Source organism: Hippopotamus amphibius, chromosome 2, assembly GCF_030028045.1.
Source record: "Hippopotamus amphibius kiboko isolate mHipAmp2 chromosome 2, mHipAmp2.hap2, whole genome shotgun sequence".
Lineage (NCBI taxonomy): Eukaryota > Metazoa > Chordata > Mammalia > Artiodactyla > Hippopotamidae > Hippopotamus > Hippopotamus amphibius.
This window is the reverse complement of record NC_080187.1, coordinates 63,892,540-63,910,981: the sequence shown is the minus strand read 5'-3', so window position 1 is coordinate 63,910,981 and position 18,442 is coordinate 63,892,540. Positions and strand designations below refer to the sequence as shown.

General features: G+C 43.3%; 1 protein-coding gene across 2 annotated transcripts in view; it reads left to right on the top strand.

Moving 5' to 3' along the window:
• Nucleotides 1-8,370: 8,370 nt before the first annotated feature.
• LOC130845066 (contactin-associated protein-like 3) overlaps nucleotides 8,371-18,442 on the top strand; it is a 168,401-nt gene continuing 158,329 nt past the window's right edge. For both annotated transcript variants that reach the window (XM_057721666.1, XM_057721667.1), the window contains exon 1: nucleotides 8,371-8,511. In XM_057721666.1, the coding sequence (XP_057577649.1) occupies nucleotides 8,386-8,511 (126 nt within the window). In that variant the 5' untranslated portion in view covers nucleotides 8,371-8,385. The remainder of the gene's footprint in view (nucleotides 8,512-18,442) is intronic.

The window sequence follows — 18,442 nt, the reverse complement described above, 5'->3', positions numbered from 1 at the left end:
TGATGGCGGCATATGAGAGGAGAAGCCCTCACATCCCAGGGTTCGTGCAGACCCTGCCATAGTCATCATATGGAATCACACAGAACTCAGCTGTTTTGATTCTCCCAGGGTCCTTTTCAAGGTCTGGAGTCTCCAGGTTCCCTCCATAGAGCACTTTAGGGTGCTAGATGAGACAAACCAGAACAAACCAAATGCGTTTTCAGTGTTGTCAACCACCTTCAGGGAGGCAGTGTTGTCATTTCTCTCTACCAGGTAGCCCAAGTGATAGCAGTACCCCCAGAATAAGGCCATCTGCAGTCTCTTTTGGATTCAGTAGCCTCTTTTGAGTGGGTGAGTGTCTTCCAGGGTTGCTCATATTTCTTTGTTTCTGCTTCTTTCCAAGACAGTATCTGGGTTTACAGGTGGGTTCCTGCCCTCATGGAGCTGGATGGTGGAAGGGGTTCCCCATGTGGGGTCTCGGCTCCCTGCTCTCTGCTGAGGGGAGTTTGTCTGCTTTTAACACTGAGGATTACTAGGCACCTGCTCCTGTAACCTGGGGCAGATATTCATCTTGGTAAGATCATGTTCCCAGGGAACAGGTCATCTTCCTTTCCGGAATCTTTCCGATGTCACTTCTTGCATCCCTGAAGCCTGACCGTGAGTCTCGTTTGGTTTCCAGCCTGAGCACCTTGGTTACAGGTTTAATTTGCCTTTGCCAAGTTGACCTTCTGTTCAGATCCAGTCAGACTCTCATCTAACTTCCATGCCTCCTTTTGTTGGCCTTTGGGGAATCTGGGTCACCAAGCCAAGAGGAAAAAGACCATCAGATGGTTCTGTCCTGGCAGTTTAGCCCAGAAGTAACCCCTCACTTCCACTCGGAGCTTGTTGGCCAGAGCTGGTCACATAGCCCAGGGGTCCCCAACCGCCCAGGGTCACGGACCAGTAGCGGTCTGTGGCCTGTTAGGAACTGGGCCACAGAGAGCAGGAGGTGAGTGGTGGGCGAGCGAGTGACGCTTCCTCTGCTGCTCCCCGTAGCTCGCATTACCACCTGAACCATCCCCCCGCCCCCAGTGGAAAAATTGCCTTCCAAGAAAACCATCCCTGGTGCCAAAAAAGTTGGGGACCGCTGACATAGCCCCACCCAACCACGAGAGGGTGTGGAACGTGCAGTCCTCCAAGTGACAGGAAGGTAGAAAAACGGAAATAATTGGCAACGATTGGTAAAGACTGCACAGCCCCCTACAAGGTGATCTCCCCAAATTCCAAATGGAAGCCAGGAGAGCCCCCTACAAGGTGATCTCCCAAAATTCCAAATGGAAGTCAGGAGAAAGCCTTTCCCCAGCTTGCTTATTCCTCTCACTTTTCTGATCCCCCTGAGACTTCGTTCCTGAGCGAGGTGTCTGAATCACCCTCCCACCACCTTTTACCCTTCCTTCATTTCCTCTCTTTCCCCCAGTCCTCTGGGTTCCCATCTCTTCTTCCTGCTGAAGAGGGAGACGTCACACGTCCTCTTTCCTATTTTTGGAGTTGGTCTTTGCCCTCCCTGGCTCCTCCTGGGCATCATGGGATGATGATCAATGGCTAACAGGATTTACTGGAGGAGAGGAATGAAAAACACAACAGTTTTTCTTTGCAAAATTATGTCTGTGTTTATAATCTGCACAGTAAGTATCTCATGGTGGCCACAATTTTGCCGTAGTATTTTTCACCAAGAGTAAGTACTGCCTATAACATACTTGGTAACTTCCCAAAAGGTGTGTGGAAGCCCTTCTAAGCACTATCCAAATTCTAAAATAGTTGTCTAGCAAATTCTACTCTGTTCTTTTCCAAAAGAACATGTAGTAAATACCTCACTCATGACTGAATAAAATGTGTGACCAAGCTTATTTGTTCATCTCCTGTGAAATCTCCATGTTTACAAGAGATGCAGCTTTGAGATCTGGTCTAATTCTATAAAAGCATCATTGTGCATCATTCAGAGGCCCCCTGAGTTATTCATCATTATATCATGCATAATATACAAAAATATTCATGAAAGTTATTTATTTAACAGTATGTATCCTTGACATACACCATGGTATCTTTGTTTACTCCACTTTTAATAAATATTATTGGCATCCCTATGGAGGTATATTTTGTTCCATCACCTCATTCTTTGTCCCATACCGTTACTCATCCAACACAATTACATCGGCATCTTGTAGGGATATTCCTTTTTTTTTTGTTTGGAGTCACTGATATAAGACACACCAAGTGAGGTGAACTTCAGTCTTGCCAAAGGGGTGATGTTCAATTAGCAACCTTCCATGAGGCACCTGAAATCACTCATGATACATGGATCCTATGTTAAATCAAAGCACACAGGAGTCCTGAACTTCTGGTTTACCTTGTGGCACAGAGACTGGTCCAGGAAGACCATAGCCAGTGACAAAGGCTAATGGAATATCTCAGTGGACCCTCTGGTCAGCTGCTCCCACCTTTGCTTTGAACATTAATGAAGAGCTTTTGGACTCGGGGCTGGCTGGAAGATGGTATTTCAGAGGTTCCCTATTCTTTCTGTCCTGGGATCCTGGCAGTGGACTCTTCCCTTGTTGCCATGTTTCCTCCAGGTAAATCCAGTGGAGCAGGCTTTGCTGCGACACATAATAGTGCCATACTTTGCTGGGGATGAATGCCTACCCACCCCCCAAAAATGCGCCTTTGTCAGTAGTATTTGCATTTTGTGATGCTTAGACTTCATCCTTTTTGCATTCTCATTTTACTGCTCTATTTTGGGTAACAGGTGGTCTGTACATATCTCTTTTTAGCCAGGGCTTTTACAGTGTGCTTACAAATTGTGATGAATTCAGCTACATAACATCCCTAAAGAAAATATAAGTTTTACTATCAAAGCCTTTTTCCAAAGGCTTCTGGCTGAGTGAGCAGTGAAGTATGGTTGGATAACTTCGTTCTCATGGTTTTATTTCTGAGCATCTCACCTTTGCATTTCCTGACATGATCCTACACTGCATTTAATTAAAAAGAAAAAGGAGCCATTGCCTTAAGAAGAGTAACGGGGTGTCCCTGGGAAGTGGTGGAGGCCTTGGGACAGAGTGCCTGGCCTCCTGTCCTTCTAGGCATCCTGGATTCCCCACTGTTCTATATATATCAGAGGGAGATGCTGCTATTCTGAGTGGCCTCAAGGATGATCTGGAATCATATCTGTTCTGAATAACTCAGGGGGCCTCTGAATGATGCACAATGATGCTTTTATAGAATTAGACCAGATCTCAAAGCTGCATCTCTTGTAAACATGGAGATTTCACAGGAGATGAACAAAGAAGCTTGGTCACACATTTTATTCAGTCATGAGTGAGGTATTTACTACATGTTCAGATGGCTTATAGGCTTGCTGAGCAATTCTTATTTTATTTCTAAGGTGAGAAACTAGAAAAAGCATCTTTAGCCTTGTCAATACAGAACTTCAAACAAATAAGAATGCAGAGCCTGAGATCAACTCAGATCTGAATGCCTCTCTAACTGTATGTTTCTTTATAACTTAGTCAGGAATTTGTATGAGAGAAGCAAAACAAAACACACAGTAGCAATGGGTTTTTGTTTATTTTATGCAGAAAGAGCTTCAGCGATGAATGTTAAATGCTGAGGGCGTTGAAAGTTGTCCCTAGGGACACTACACACAGAACTTCAGGGAGTCACACATGAACAGTCACACTGTGCTTTTTTTCTTTAATATTACTGGCATTTAATTCGAATCACAAATTAACCAGTATACACTTATTTTTTATTTGATTTTGAATTGCCTGTTTACAAAACCATTATAGGGTATGTGTGCATTTAGTACAGGAATCTGCTTTACAATTAGGCAACTGTGTGTGATTTTTTTCCTTATGGATACACTTTTTGGAAAACTGCCTGTTCTTTCCTGCTCGGGATGCTCGCAGATTGTAGGAAGCAGAAAGAGAATCAGAGGTTACCTAGACAGGTCGAGAGGCAGGATTTCTGCATTTTTTACATCCTGATAGCCAGAAATGGTATATGTAGGTAGTCGGAATTGCTTCTTAAGAAATCAGAGCTGGAGCAAATGCTTAAATTTCCCTCAGCTGTGTAGGCGGGGTTGTGATAAAAGCATCAATATATAAAACCCAGAGATCTCTGATTGGGATGGTCAGGGAGCATCCCCAGGGCCTGCCATCCCAATCTCCCCTGTTTCCTGGGAATATCTGTCATTCCTGCTTCTCTCACCATCTCCTTGCTCACCCAGTCCCACCTGGAATCTGTAATGAGTCTTCTGAATTAAGATGCATTTAAGTGAGGAAGGAAACACACAGAGCTTTATGAGATCCCATTTGAGACAATGTAATGAAGATCTTGGAGGGAAACTTCCTTTGGTGACAATTTCAACTTAGTCACTTACTTGCTTGACATATAGATGCCCTGGAGATGGGTGGGTCTGTTCACTTCAAATTAACCTATTTGACTTTGCTCCCTTAGGTATCTTTCTGCTCTGGATCTTGTTGAAACTTGAAGAAGGCATGAGCTAATTTCCTTTTCACCTCTGAGTAATTTCTCTCTCTGCACAAAGCTGACACTATGACAGTGCATGCCCCGTGGCCACCAGGAGCAGGGGTCATTGTCATCGTGATCAGTGACCAGAATAATTAAGGCCCTAGCTGAGAGTTTCCTGTTCAACCTTTCCTCTCCCCCAAAGACACAAGTCACTGCCTGTGTCTGAGCCAACCAGCGGTGGGGGAAACAATCACACAGGGATAACTAGAGACAGAAACCTTCCAATATATCTGCCAATATATCAATATAAAATACAGTCTGGCTGTCGATAAGCAAACAATACTAAATAACTGGCAAATCACAGAGATGTGTTCTTAGAAGGGGTAGAGAATGGAAAGGGAGCTAAGCTTTAATAAAATACCCTCACCTGAACCTAAAATGATTATTATTTTCCTTGTCTGCAAAGCAGAGACTGCGATGCCCATCCTACTTCCTGGGTGCGTGGAGGTGATGTGACGTAACACTTGGAGCATCGGGGAGGGTCCTTAGCACATCACATGCTTATGACAGGTTTTGGCTTTCTTCATTTTCTCTCCTTTATCTAGTGTAAAGTGGCAGGCAAGAGGCCATTCAGTAATGAAAAGACTGCAAAGCTGCACACTGCAGGTAACCCCTCTTTCAGCATGACTGTCTCCCGTCTCGTGACAGTGTATGGGAGAGAAAGTACTAGATGCTTTAACACAGCTTCTTGTTGAATTCTCATTGCAGCCCTAAAGCATACCTGTCACACTTTGCTGGGAGGGATGTTTTGTGTTCAGTGTCCTAAACTCTGGATCCTTGTTCTGCACAAGTTGAACCCTCTGGACATGTTTTCCTTTGTATAAATTGTTACACTTTATTCAGCTAAGGGGCTGAGGTGGGAGAAAGGAAGGTGACAGTGCAAAGTCTGTGGTGTGAGCAAGGGAAGAACTGGGTAGGAGGGCAAGTGCCTTTCTTGTGAGTTAAGCACTAGTGACTCCAGAATAGTAATTACAAATCCCTGGGCTCTGTTTCAGGGGGTATTGATTCCCACATGGAAATTATGCAAGATTTGCAACATTTAATAATGCAGCCTGATCAGTTTCAGAACCACTTCTCTGTGCTGCCAGCTTGCCAGGCAGCTGCATTCAAGCGCACCCACTTTAATGTTGCTTTAGTGTACTTTGTTTTGTTTGCCATTACAGAACAGTGATCTCTGTAACTGGTCACTAAAACTGCTCCTTGCTCCCTAATGGTCCTCAGGTTATACCTGTGCATTTTCCACTTTTTCCAGGCATTAGAAAAAAGGGCATCCACCCCAGTGTTCTGCATGCATGAGCAAATGCACAGTAACTCACATCATCACCCTACAGGAGTCTGGGGATTATGCCCTGGCTGTGTTATCTGGCTGAAATGAATTGCCCCACAGCACAGGGGATTCTGCAGCTTCATTACTTTATCAGAGTACCTACTTAATCAAATAGCTTAATTTGCCTACCAGTAGCACCTCCTCACCACAGGCAAGGAATATGAAATGTTCAACGTCCGTCTGGTTACCTGCAGATGTTGAAGACTGGTTGATAGAGATGTAGCTGTATCTATGGGAGAGGCTGGTCCCAGGGCAACGTGCTGGAAACATGCTGATACTTTTTACTCTGTTGTGCTTCTGTACATGTGGTACCCTTGTTAATGATAATTCTTGGCTTCAAGAGAAATAAAAAATGACAGAGAAACGTGAAATGCAAAAAAAAATAAGTGTATCAACAGTACATTCTTTACAACTTTGATACTAACTAATATGAGTCAGAACGCAGGACATTTAGCAGTTTCTTAGAGATTTAAACTGATTCATGTAAAATTTCAAATGTAGAACTTCTAAATTTAAATGATCAGCTAAATGCCAACACCTAATGTTTGACTTATCTTGGCAATGATTATAAAATTACAGGCAGTTGCAGAGTAATGTTTCTTGAGACTATTAGTTAACCTTCAGCTAGAGCTCAGAAGGACTTCTCATTCATCAAACATTAGATGGGATCTTTGCACAAATCAGTAGAAGTAGCAGGAGGGTGTTGGGTGATGATCAATCTTGTTATTAAAGACAAGGAAAGACTGAGAAACTGTCACAGGTTGGAAGACACTAAGGAAACACGGTGACTAAATGCAACGTGGGATCATGGGTGCGATCCTGGAAGAGAAAATGGGAGTTAGTGGGAAAACTGGGGACGTCAAAATAAAGTTTGTCATTTCATTAACGTTCTACCAGTGTTAACAGCTTAGTTTTGATCAAAGTACCATGATGATGTTAGGTATTAACATTAGGAGACACTGGGTAAAAAGTAGACAGGAATTCCCTCTCCCATCTTTGCAACTCTTTTGTAAATCTGAAATTATTTCAAAATAAAAAGTTAAAAAATGCATTACAGAACAACCAAAATTGAGGCATATTTAAGATCTGGATCAAAGGAAAAGACAGTGTGCTTGTGGCCATTGAGAGGAAGTTTTGAAATATTGGAATAAAGATTTACTGCAGAAAATGAGGACATCTTAGAAAGAATTTGTAAGCTTTAGATTTTATGAAAGGTTATACATGTAGTGCTGTTAGGGGAGGACATGGTGAAGCAACACATGTGCCCACTTGCTAGTGGCACCTCCACACCCTGATGTAAGTGCTCCACTTCATTTCCCTTTGAGCTGTCTTGTAACCATGTCGCACACCTCCTGACATGCACTTGGTGGTAACAGCTTTAGTAAACAGGCCATGGATGTTAATAAGAGCCCCTAATAAGAAGATAATAAATGTTGTCTGAAATGTCAGACCTTATTATGAGAGCCTCAAATTAGGTGTCAGAACAATGGGGAAGTGTTTTTAAAAGCTAGTTTTTTTTTTTTTTTTGTATTAGGGATTGTTCACGCGACACTGTTTTCTAGACACAGACAATTAGCAAAATATCAGTTCCAGAATGCATTTCAAACCTATTTCCCAATTTTTATATTGCATAATAATTTAAATTCAGAAAATTTAAAGTGACATCTAAATCCTATTCAAAACTCATGTTTCTGTTAAACTGGAAGAACAAAATACATCAATTACACATTCATAGGTATCCCTAATTCTTTGGTTTCTCACAGGCGATGGAAAAAAACAAAGCACAGTAATTTCCACTCTGTATCTATTGTCTTGAATACCTGAGAAACTCCTTATCATTCACTTCCTCTGGGTTCTCTCGCACTCTCCTTGCTGCCTTTTTAGAACGCTCTCTCCCTGCACAGAAATCACTTTCACCTCCACCCCTCCCATGTTGCATTTCAGATTGCTCTTTGAAATGTCTGCTTCTATGAGTCTGTAAGCACCTTGAGTGTAGGGCTATGTCATAACCATCTTTGTTACCCCAGCATTCAACACTGTACTTCCTCATGTCGGGAATCTAGAAGTAAGGTTTTCTAGCTCTACCGTGGTCCAGCAAAGGGCAAGTCATACACTGAAGACAATAAAGACACTTGTTCCAAGCACCGATGGTGTTTAGCTGTCCACCTGTTACATTAAGCACTTTCACTTAGTGGGGCATCTGAATACCAGCAAGTCAGGGGTTATGAACTAAGAAACAACAATTAATATGAGCTTCATCCACTTACATTTAACTGTGTTTTTATTTTGTGTTTGTGTGTGTGTAATTATGAGGCATTATATAATGCAGAATGTGAAACTATGACTTTTATAAGTTTTATTTATGATCCCATTCTTACAGGTTAATATAGATTTCAAAGATTTCTCCATCGTTACCATTTTTCTTATCTCTATCCCCACAAAAAGGAGCTGGTGGCTGGTCTCCACTTGTGTCAGACAAGTACCAGTGGCTGCAGATTGACCTTGGAGAGAGAATGAAAGTCACTGCCGTGGCCACCCAGGGAGGATATGGGAGCTCCGACTGGGTGACCAGCTACCTCCTGATGTTCAGTGATGGCGGGAGGAACTGGAAGCAATATCGGCGAGAGGAAAGCATCTGGGTATGTGTATGTATTGAAAAGCAGTCTGTTGGAGTATGAATTATGCCAGTTACTGCGTGTTGCTGCCCATCTGTCAGATGAAGTACAAAAAGAGAGCCTCCTAAATTACGTGAAAATGTTTCCATTGAGTGTAAGCCACATGTGACATTCCAGAATGCACTGTCCACGGCTAACTTATGAAATAAGTAAAACAATTTTATAATGTAGAGAAATATTGAAAATGTCTTCCCATTATTCCTTTAAATAGTGTAAAGTCTAAGGAATAAATGTCACATACAGCTGATTTTATTTTTGTTTAATAACAAGCACAATAGTTTATATTGCCTCAGCATTTTTTAATAAAGCAAATTCATTTTCTCGATGCCCTCTGATAGAAAGACCCTGAACATTTAAAAATAGATGTAATGGAGAGTCTCTCTATGGAGGACTTGTTGACGGCTGTGTTGAGTTCATGCTCCAGTAGGAACTTGGGCACCATGTGGCCCCTTGTAATTGTGGGCAGTAGATCCCCAGGATTCTTTGGAATCACAACTACTTTATTTTATATCACTGACATAGTTTCTACTTCTGATTACATATCCATGTTTCTTTTAGAAGAATTAAATTTTGTTTGCTTAACTTTTGGAACATTAAAATATATGTAATTTATTACATATTTAGCACTTCATATCTTTAAATCACAGTGTGCTCTGAATGAGACGCTCTAAAGGTAGAGTGTTAGAAAGATCTGCACAGGGTTTGCAGTTGGCTGATGGGGCAACTAATGGAGGGGTGTGGCCTGAAGATTTGTCAGGTGGAGAAGAAATTACTTTTTTCTTTTTATTAAAAATATAATTTAGATGATTGCCAGGAGCTGGGAGAATGGAGGAGTGGACTGTAAATGTTTTAATGGGGACAAAGTTTCAGTTTGAGAAGATGAACAAGTTCTGGAGATGGAGGGTGGTGGTGTTTGCACAACAGTGTGAATGTTAATGTCCAGAATTGTACACTTAAAAGTGGCTAAAGTGCTAAACTTTTTGTTATGTATACCTTACCACAATAAAAAATACACAGTGTATCTTCCATTTAATTTAGGCTAAGGATATTGTATAACTTAAAAGTTTTTTTTCTTAATTGTCAGTGTAAGAAGAAAATTGTCAGCTAAAAAGCTGTTATGTCAGCACATAGCTTATCTATTGGGTAACAAATTGCTCTCATTTAAATTTCCTTAGAACTCTGTTGTGGTCTACTTAATTTCTTATCCCTGGAGCTATTATTAGTTTGTCAATAAATGTTGATGTAAATTGAATCAAGAAGAACTAGTTAGTTGTTTAACACTAGATAAAAGAACAAAGTGGGATGGGATATGTGAGTTTTTAGGGCTGGCTAACCTGAAGTTTCCAAACAAGCAGTTGCCATGTGTATGATCAGAAGCAGATATTAATGTTACACTCATTCTAAGAACACCAAGTCCAAACCAAGGTTAAGTTCTTGCTTAACAGAGAGTAAGTTAAAGCTTAATGAAGCATCTACCTATATAGAGAACTTTTGTTTAAAATTAAATATTATTTTTCAAAATTAGGTAACTAATAGTTAATGTCTTCTCATTCTTCGTGGTATTAATTAAGGTTCATATTTCCCCCCCACCCCAACCTCATTTAATTGAGCAACTGTAAAAATTCTTGTTTTTCAGTTAAGCAGGTTGGAGAGGAATCATATGTAAGCATTACCATCTGCTGATTTCTTTAAAGGTCAGGCACCCTGGGGAAGTAGGGTCAAGAATAGGGGCATTATTAATCCTAGATCATGCAGGTGAGGACAGAAGTGGATCCTTCAATCCTATCCATCTTATCACACAGTAAGGATGGGAAAAGTGGCCTGCCTTACACTCTTGCTGAGCTTGCATCCCTCCCTGCATCCCCAGCACTTCATGGTATCTGGGGTCAAGCAAGTTGGTAAATATTTGCTGAATTAATGAATGAGTGGAATCTACCTTCTGGCAGGATGCCTTTCTTGAGCTCCCTGCTCTGGCTTCCCTGTAGCCCTTGGTCTTGTCTTAGTGTTCCTTGAAGCTCCAGTGCAGGTGTTTCTCCTCTCTTACATTTTGAGCTCCTTTAGGAAAGGGACTCATCCTCACATCTTCTGCATCCACCACCATGGGTTAAGTGAATTCAACTCCTACTCTGGGCCCAACTGTACACAACTGGCATTGACAGCAGTAAATCACACAAGTTGATGATTATGACACTATACTTAGTTTCTTTAAAAAGATCGGGCTGGTTTGGCTGCTTTCCAGCCTTCATAAATGTTAGCTGCTCTTAATGGTCAACGACACACCTTACCAGAGGTTCTACACCTTCTTCAGGTGGTTGTTTTATATACGAATTGCTGCTGTTAACTTGAGAGTGGATTTAATATTAAAAAAAAAAAAACTTTCTGGAGATATACTCTTTTTTTTAATAAATTTATTTCCTTATTTATTGGCTGTATTGGGTCTAGGTTCACTGCTTGCGGTGGCTTCTCTTGTTGTGGAGCATGGGCTCTAGGTGCACGGGCTTCAGTAGTTGTGGTGCATGAGCTCAGTAGTTGTGGCCCATGGGCTTAGTTGGTCTGCGGCATGTGGGATCTTCCTGGACCAGGGATTGAACCCATGTCCCCTGCATTGGCAGGTGGATCCTTAACCACTGCGCCACCAGGAAAGTCCTGAGATATTATACTCTTCATTAGTGAAAGTAGTATGTGTTCATTCATGGTACCATTTACTTAATATCCTATGACTGCTTTAACAGATTTTCATGGAATTAGTCACCTAATACAAGGCAGTTATTATGTCACAGTTCTGTAGGTCTGAAGTACAGTAGACTTGGCTGGATCATCTGCTTAGGGCATTTTTCCTGGAGGCTCTGGAGAAGACTCCTCCTTCAAAGTGTCTGGAGATTCCTGAAAACTTCTCCAGGTTCCGTGATTTGTTGGGAGGACTCACAGGACCAGTGTGTAATCATACAGTTATGATTTATCAAAGTGAAAGGACACAGAGCAAAATGAGCAAAGGAAGAGGGTGCATGGGGTGAAGCCCAGAGAAAACCAGGCCTGTTTCTATAGTCTTCTCCCAGAGAAGTCATACAGACTAGCTTAATCCCCCAGCAGTGAGTTATAGCAACCCATGTGGAATATTACCAACCAGGGGAGCTCATGTATTGGGGGCTGGTCATGTAGGCACCTTGCATGTAACAAAATTCCAGACTCCCAGAAGAGTGGCAGGTGTTGAGTATGAACCACACTGTTTGAACAAACATTAAGCACAGTGAGCTACCTTTATCATTTAGGATCTTGGGAATGGGCCAACCTTGCAAGCAGGACTTTCAGAGGGCAGCAGTCAGGACTGCCCTGCTGACTGTTCTGCATACGTGCTCACTCACTTCCTTGTGGGTGTAGGACTGAGACACTGATTCCCTCCTGCTGTCAGCTGGGGTCCAGTCTTTGCTTCTGGAGGTTTCCCACATCCCTTAGGCTTTCTGTGTGGCCTACTCTTACAACAGTGGGTCAGGTCCCTTTCATCTTTAAATCTCTTTGTGTTCTTGCTCTCCTTCTGCTGCATCTCTGATTTCCTCTTCTTCTAGCTGGAGAAAGTTCTCTACTTTAGGGCTCATGTGGTTAGACTGGATTGACCTGGGTAACCCAGGACAGCCTTACTAATCTTAATCACATCTGCAGAGACCCTTTTGCCATGCAAAGTAACATATTCACAGGTTTCAGACATCAGGGCTTGGATATCTCTGAGGCCATTCTGCTCACCTCACTGTATTTATACATCTCTGATTTTTTTTTTTTCTTTCTGTATTTGGTATCCTTTACTACCAAACCATTTCTCGTTGGATCTGAAGAAGTTTTCTGGAGTCAAATGAAATCATGTTGCAGGGGTATCTGAGCACTTGCTCACAGTTGGCATGTCATGGGTGGGCCCCATGAGAGGTTGCTGCCCCGCCCTCACTAGTGTGGCTCTCACCCACAGCAGTGTCCCTGGCTGGTGGCCTCACTGATGTAACCTTGACCCCCAGGAGGCCTCCTTCTACTTTTATAAGAAAGTCCAAATCAAGCACTCCTTCTCTGGCCTTAAAAGTTTAGTGGGTATTCTCCCTGTCGTAATTTTTTTAAATGACTCTTCTTGTTCTTTTGGGTCTATCTACTGTCTGTGCTAATTTTGTCTACTAGTACATGTTAACTGTTTCATTTATAATTTCAAATTCCAAAAACTCTAAGAAAAAGGTTTGTCCTAACTCCTTACTGAAAATAGACATGAGATGATGATAAGACAAAAGATCTTTACTTTTCATACTTTGGGCAAGTTGTCCATATGCTTTGCCATGTGTTTGCTATGGGATATTAATTAATATGTGAAATGTAATGTATGCCTTTCTAAATTCTCAAAATTCTAAAATTGAGACATAGCTGGCCACAAAGTCTTTGACTAAGGGATTTGAGGACTGCAGGTCCAGTCACTGAAGGTTAATTATCCAAATTGATTGATTTTTTAAAAAGAAATTATATTCTTCACTGGTGATATGTTTCACATTAATATTTTTTCTTAATGAGTGACTGCTTCCATGGCTGAACTGGATTTCTGTGTGAAAATAACCAAACAAATTAAACAAGTACTCAGATCTGTGAAATATATACCATGATGGTTTTATTTAAATGGAAATATGGGAATGAGTCTTACATGACAGAAAAGGCATCACCATCTCTTACCAAGGGATGCACTGCATCTCAGGACACGCAGAGTCTTTTGATGTGTAGAGTAAATGTCCTCTCTTGAAATGTAGTGGAAGCAGTATCACTATTTGAACAAGGTTAGAAGGGGTGTGTTTCCTATAAGATGTGAACAGTCATGGTTTACATCAGTCATTCAGTAAACTGGGTGGCTTGACAAGGCTCGATGGTGAACATCCACAGGACTTAGAAAGATGAGATTGTAAGTTCAGCCCAACTAAATCAGAAAATGGCCATAGTCTTAGGACGCTGAGGATCATAGAACAGCACTGAAGTGAGCAATGCAATGGATCGGTGATCACTGACAAAGTTCACTAATGTTTATCTTCTACTGTGTCCCTGAGAATACAGATCAGCAAACACATCAGTCTACTGTGACTCTAAGATTCATTACAAGAGTTTTGTCGGGCAGCCCTTGAGAACCAGGATTCTTACCCAAAAGCTAATGTGAGCTCTGAGCATCCCTGGGGGGCTCTGGACCAGGCCGGGGAGATGTATGGGCTCCATTCACTGTCCTGCTCTGAGTCTGGGGTCTGTGAGCATCCCTGGTGGGCAGGAAAGGTCTGTGGATGGGCAGTCTAGAGCTCTGACGGTATTCCGGCGGGTATTGGGGCTCCAGCACAATCACCGCTCTCCTAGGCCCCTATTTGGTCTTCTTGGGACCATGTAGCAAGCCTTGTCCTTCTCAGGCTACCTGCGTGCCCTGATTCTGTTTCTTCTCACTCCACATTCCAGTTGTTTGAGAACAATGGGCCAACTCTATGAAAGCCAGGCCAACACCCACCTCTCCTCTAGGGAGACAGTGGCTGATAGCGTCCACTGCAATGGTGTCCTCTGATGAAGTTCATCCGGCCCGATGACTACTGGGTCCCTGTTGGCCATGGGGCCTTTCCTCCTGCAATTCTTAGATGTTTTTTTCTTCTATTTTGTCAATATTTTGGCTTCACACTCATCTCCTTACTATTTCTTCCACTTCTCCTCTATCCTTCTATTCTTTCCTTATCTATTTTTTTCATCTATCATTAAATTTTTTTCTCCTCATTTCTCCCTTCTCTCTTCATTTCCCCCTGTATCCCCCTTCTATCTGTATTGTTAAAAATTCTAGAAAATCAACTCAAATCTGTCTAGGTAATTTGGGAATCCAACCACACTGAGAAGGGGAGGATTTAGCTGGGTCTCTGGCATGGCTGTAGTTAAGAGGCAGCCCTGCCCTGTGCCTTCTGTGGATTAGCTTCTGGCATTCATTTTCCTATACGGGTTCAAAATTCTGAGGAAACACTCACTTACCTGGCACTGATTGAGGTGAGTCTCAGATTCACCACTGTGAAGAGCTGATCTGATCAGGACAGCTCCCAGTCCACCCTGCACTAAGCACTGAAGCCCCTGGGGTGGTGAGTGGGGCCACGTAAGGACTTTATGTCCACCCTAATGGGGGGCACTTAGAAGGGAGGGATGCTGGGAGGGCCATATTATCAAATTTCCTGTTCTTTGTCTCTCTCTGTCTCTCTTTTACTCTCTCTTCATGACCTTTTGCTTTCTTTTCTATTTCTCTGGTTTCCTGTTCTTATGCCTCTTATCTTTCCACTCCTCACCTTCCCGTTTTCCCTATGAAGGAAAGTGTTGCAGAAATTGGTGCATCGAGAAACCAAGCACCACACGTGGAGGGTTGGAGAAGTCAGGTTTATTAAGCTGGTGGCCCCAGATGAGCTAACGCTCCAAAGCTCTGGGCTCTGAGCTCAGGGTGAGCTTTACTTTTATAGGGGTCAGTGCACATGGTTACAGTTAGTATTGGTAGATTGGTTACTTGGTTTATAGAGCAGGGAAGTTTCCAAACAGAAACTTCCAAGAGCAGGTGCAGAACATTCCATATTTAGTAAAATATCCTATGGTTACATTTGATTGCTAGGTCATCCTGTTTTTGTTTTTCCTTTTTGGCACAGCAAGCATATTTTACAAAAGCAGAACGAGCGTGGAGTTATTTTTAGCTGAGTGCAAGTTTCTAATTTTCCTCTTCAATTCCCCCTCTTGATGCCCCTTAAATCTTGTAAGGCATCAGTCTCTTGATCTTTTAAGCCCAGGGGCCGATAACCTCCCAGTGTTGGGAGGTGTGCAGTGGCCCTCCTATCTGCGGTGGCCTCAGCTAGGCTGTAAACTATCCTCATGAATAATGGCAAGAGGCAAGGTGAAAGAAGGCAGGTCCCAATAAGGAGTAGAACTATTTCCATATGAGTTTTGAATCCCCCTAGGTAAGAAAACCAAACTGGGATTGCTTTCTGAGATTCCATTCCTTCCAAGTCTGGACTGGGACATGAGCTGTTTTAGTCATCTTGTCAGTTATTTATTCTATAACCTTGCCCTTATCATCTATCTGTAGGCAACAATTACTGAGATTGTACTTCCCACAGACGCCCCCTTCTACAGCCAGTAAGTAATCTAGGGCTAGGCCATTCTGATAAATAGCATTACACATCTTGGTTTGTTGTCCTGTCAACAAATTAAGAGCCTTGGCCGTTTCATTAATAATGATTTCAACCACTGCCTGGAGCCAGGTAATTCTGTTAAGCATGTAAATTGGGGTTCGGTAGCCCCAAGACCCATCTTCTGCCCAAGTGGCTGGCCCATAATATTGGATTATACATTCAGGAGGCCACTCATCATTTTTTTAGTTTCCAATCTGTAGAGACCTGCGCTTCCTGGTGAGACCTCTGCCTTCATAAACTGGGACCCCTAATGATTCACCTTGGGCTAAGGGAAGTAGGAAAAAGGAGGAGCAGATAGTCCCCAATATACGTGCCCCTGACCAATTCGCTGGCAAAACTGAATATGCGTTAGCCCCACATATCCAATATAATCTTTCTGGAGCAGGCCACTGGCCTTCGGTGGACAAGTCATTCCATCTGGTCTTTAAATTGGGGAAGCTTGCTAGAGGGTGAAGATTAGGCTCTGTATAGTTTGGGCTTCCCACCAGTCAGAAGTGTGAGTAGTTGTATTATAGTGTTTTGGGCCTAGGCAAGTGAGGTTTCCTACTGGAACATTGAATAATGGGCCCCACCACGCCAGACAGTTCCTGCCGATTATGGAAGTCTTTAAATGCCAAGCCCCGACCCTGGTTGTCTTGAATGCCCCTGAATTGTTGAAGGGTCTCTGGGGATCTAATTCTTTAGCTTCCCAGGGTCATTGGTCTCCCATTTTAGTTCCTCCACACACATAGCAAGAAGTAATCATCAATGTCTGGGCTACAGTTTCTGCTAGGGCTAAGAATAGTGTTTTAGTTTTGACTGAAATAGGAGAACTGCTTTTTATCTCTTCATAAAAAGAATGGAAGAGCTTGTGTGTGGAAGCCCAGAGTGGAACAGAAATACTCTGGAAATATAACACAGTTCCCGTTGATATAAGTACCGATTTTGAGACCAGTTTTGCATTTTGAGTCTCCAGGGTTGAAGATAGTGAAATTGACAGGAGTATGCGTCCCTAATTTACAAGCGGGGTCAACAGTTTCCTCTTGAAGAAGAGCTATTTTGCTTTGCTTCTCCCAGGTTGCCCATGTGACACAGCTCCAGTGAGAGCTATAAACCCAGCGGTCACCAGAGCAGGAGGAGTGGGCTGGGGTCTGTTCACACATGTATTTGTCATTGAGCCTGTACTCCCGTTCCCACAAACCCCCGCATCCTACAGTTACCCAAGGGTTCCTGCTAACAGCAGCACACACAGCAGTGTGTACTGACACCGGACGTTCTAGATTTGTAACTTGTGTCCGATTGATCAGAAGTCCCCCTTGTTGGTGCCGGACCTCTAACCAGTTTTCACTGGGCGGAGGGCGGGGGTCAAAACAGATATATTGGCCTGCTCGTTGACAAGTAGAGTAGGTCATTTTGTTATGTTCACAGGTTCCTTGGACCTCCCCTTGGCAGGAGAAGTGAGTATGGTAACGCAAGGTCCAAGTGACCCCCTGACCTGATCTAGTCATGTGGATGCATGGAGTACACGAGGGGTCTGTTTTACTTTCCAATGTACTACAGCTCAGTAGGCTATAAATTGCTACTACATAAAACTTTTGATCCCACTTAATAATTCTATTACTTTTGGGTAAATTGTAGCCAAAACGACCCCTTATGTTTGGCCTGTAGAAAACATCAAGGCCGGTGGTGCAATCAGTCCCTACAAGGCAGGGTGTCATCGTAACCCTGACTCTCAGATGTCCCTCATCGAATTCCTCAAGCTTCCGCCATGCGTAGACCAGTCAGCCCTGGAGTGACTGGAGCAGGGCTGAAGATCTTAGACGGGACTCGGTTGTCTCCATAGGAAGACCCGAAGCGGCTGGTTTGGATGAGCTTTGGCAGTCCAGGTCCCTCGCCCTTCTAGAGGTGCTGCTCTCTTCACCCGGGTGTGGTGGATCCACGGGGTGACTCCTGTAACTTTAACAGCAGTAGGGGTTGCCAGGACGACTGTATGAGGGCCAGTCCAAACTGGCTGAAGTGGTTTCTTCCTCCAATCTTTTACCCATACCTCATCTCCTGGCTGATAGGGATGAACCCCGTTGCCCAAGGGAATGGGAGTCCTTTCTATGGTTTCTCGAGTAATACGGCGGAAGACCTTTCCCAGGGCCTGGAGGTGTCAAGACATCTCCAGGTCCGCTAGTTGTTGGGGGTTTCCCTTGAGCTTCCCTATCACTGGAGGAGGTCTCCCATATAAGATCTCAAATGGAGAATAGCCTGAGGACCTCGTGGTGCATTGGGCTCGAAGTAAGGCTAGGGGTAGCATGTCAACCCAAGATAATTGGGTCTCCCGACAGAGCTTAGCTACCATAGTCTTGAGGGTCCGATTCATGCGCTTGACTTTCCCTGAGCTTTGTGGTCTGTAAGTGGTGTGGAGCTTCCGTTTGACTCCCAATATCTTGGACAAAATCTGGACTATCTCAGACACAAAGCCTGGCCCGTTGTCAGGCCCTATGGAGAGAGGTAGTCCATATCTGGGGATTATGTCTCTTAGCAGGGCCTTGGCCACCTGTCGTGCCTATTCAGTGTGCGTGGGGTAGGCCTCAGCCCATCCCGAGTAGGTGCAGACTATCACAAGCAAATACTCATAGCCCCGGGAAGGCTTGACTTCTGTAAAGTCCACTTCTGAATCTTCAGAGGGTAATGTCCCAACCGTCTGCACCCCTGGGTTGGGCCTTGGTCTTTGG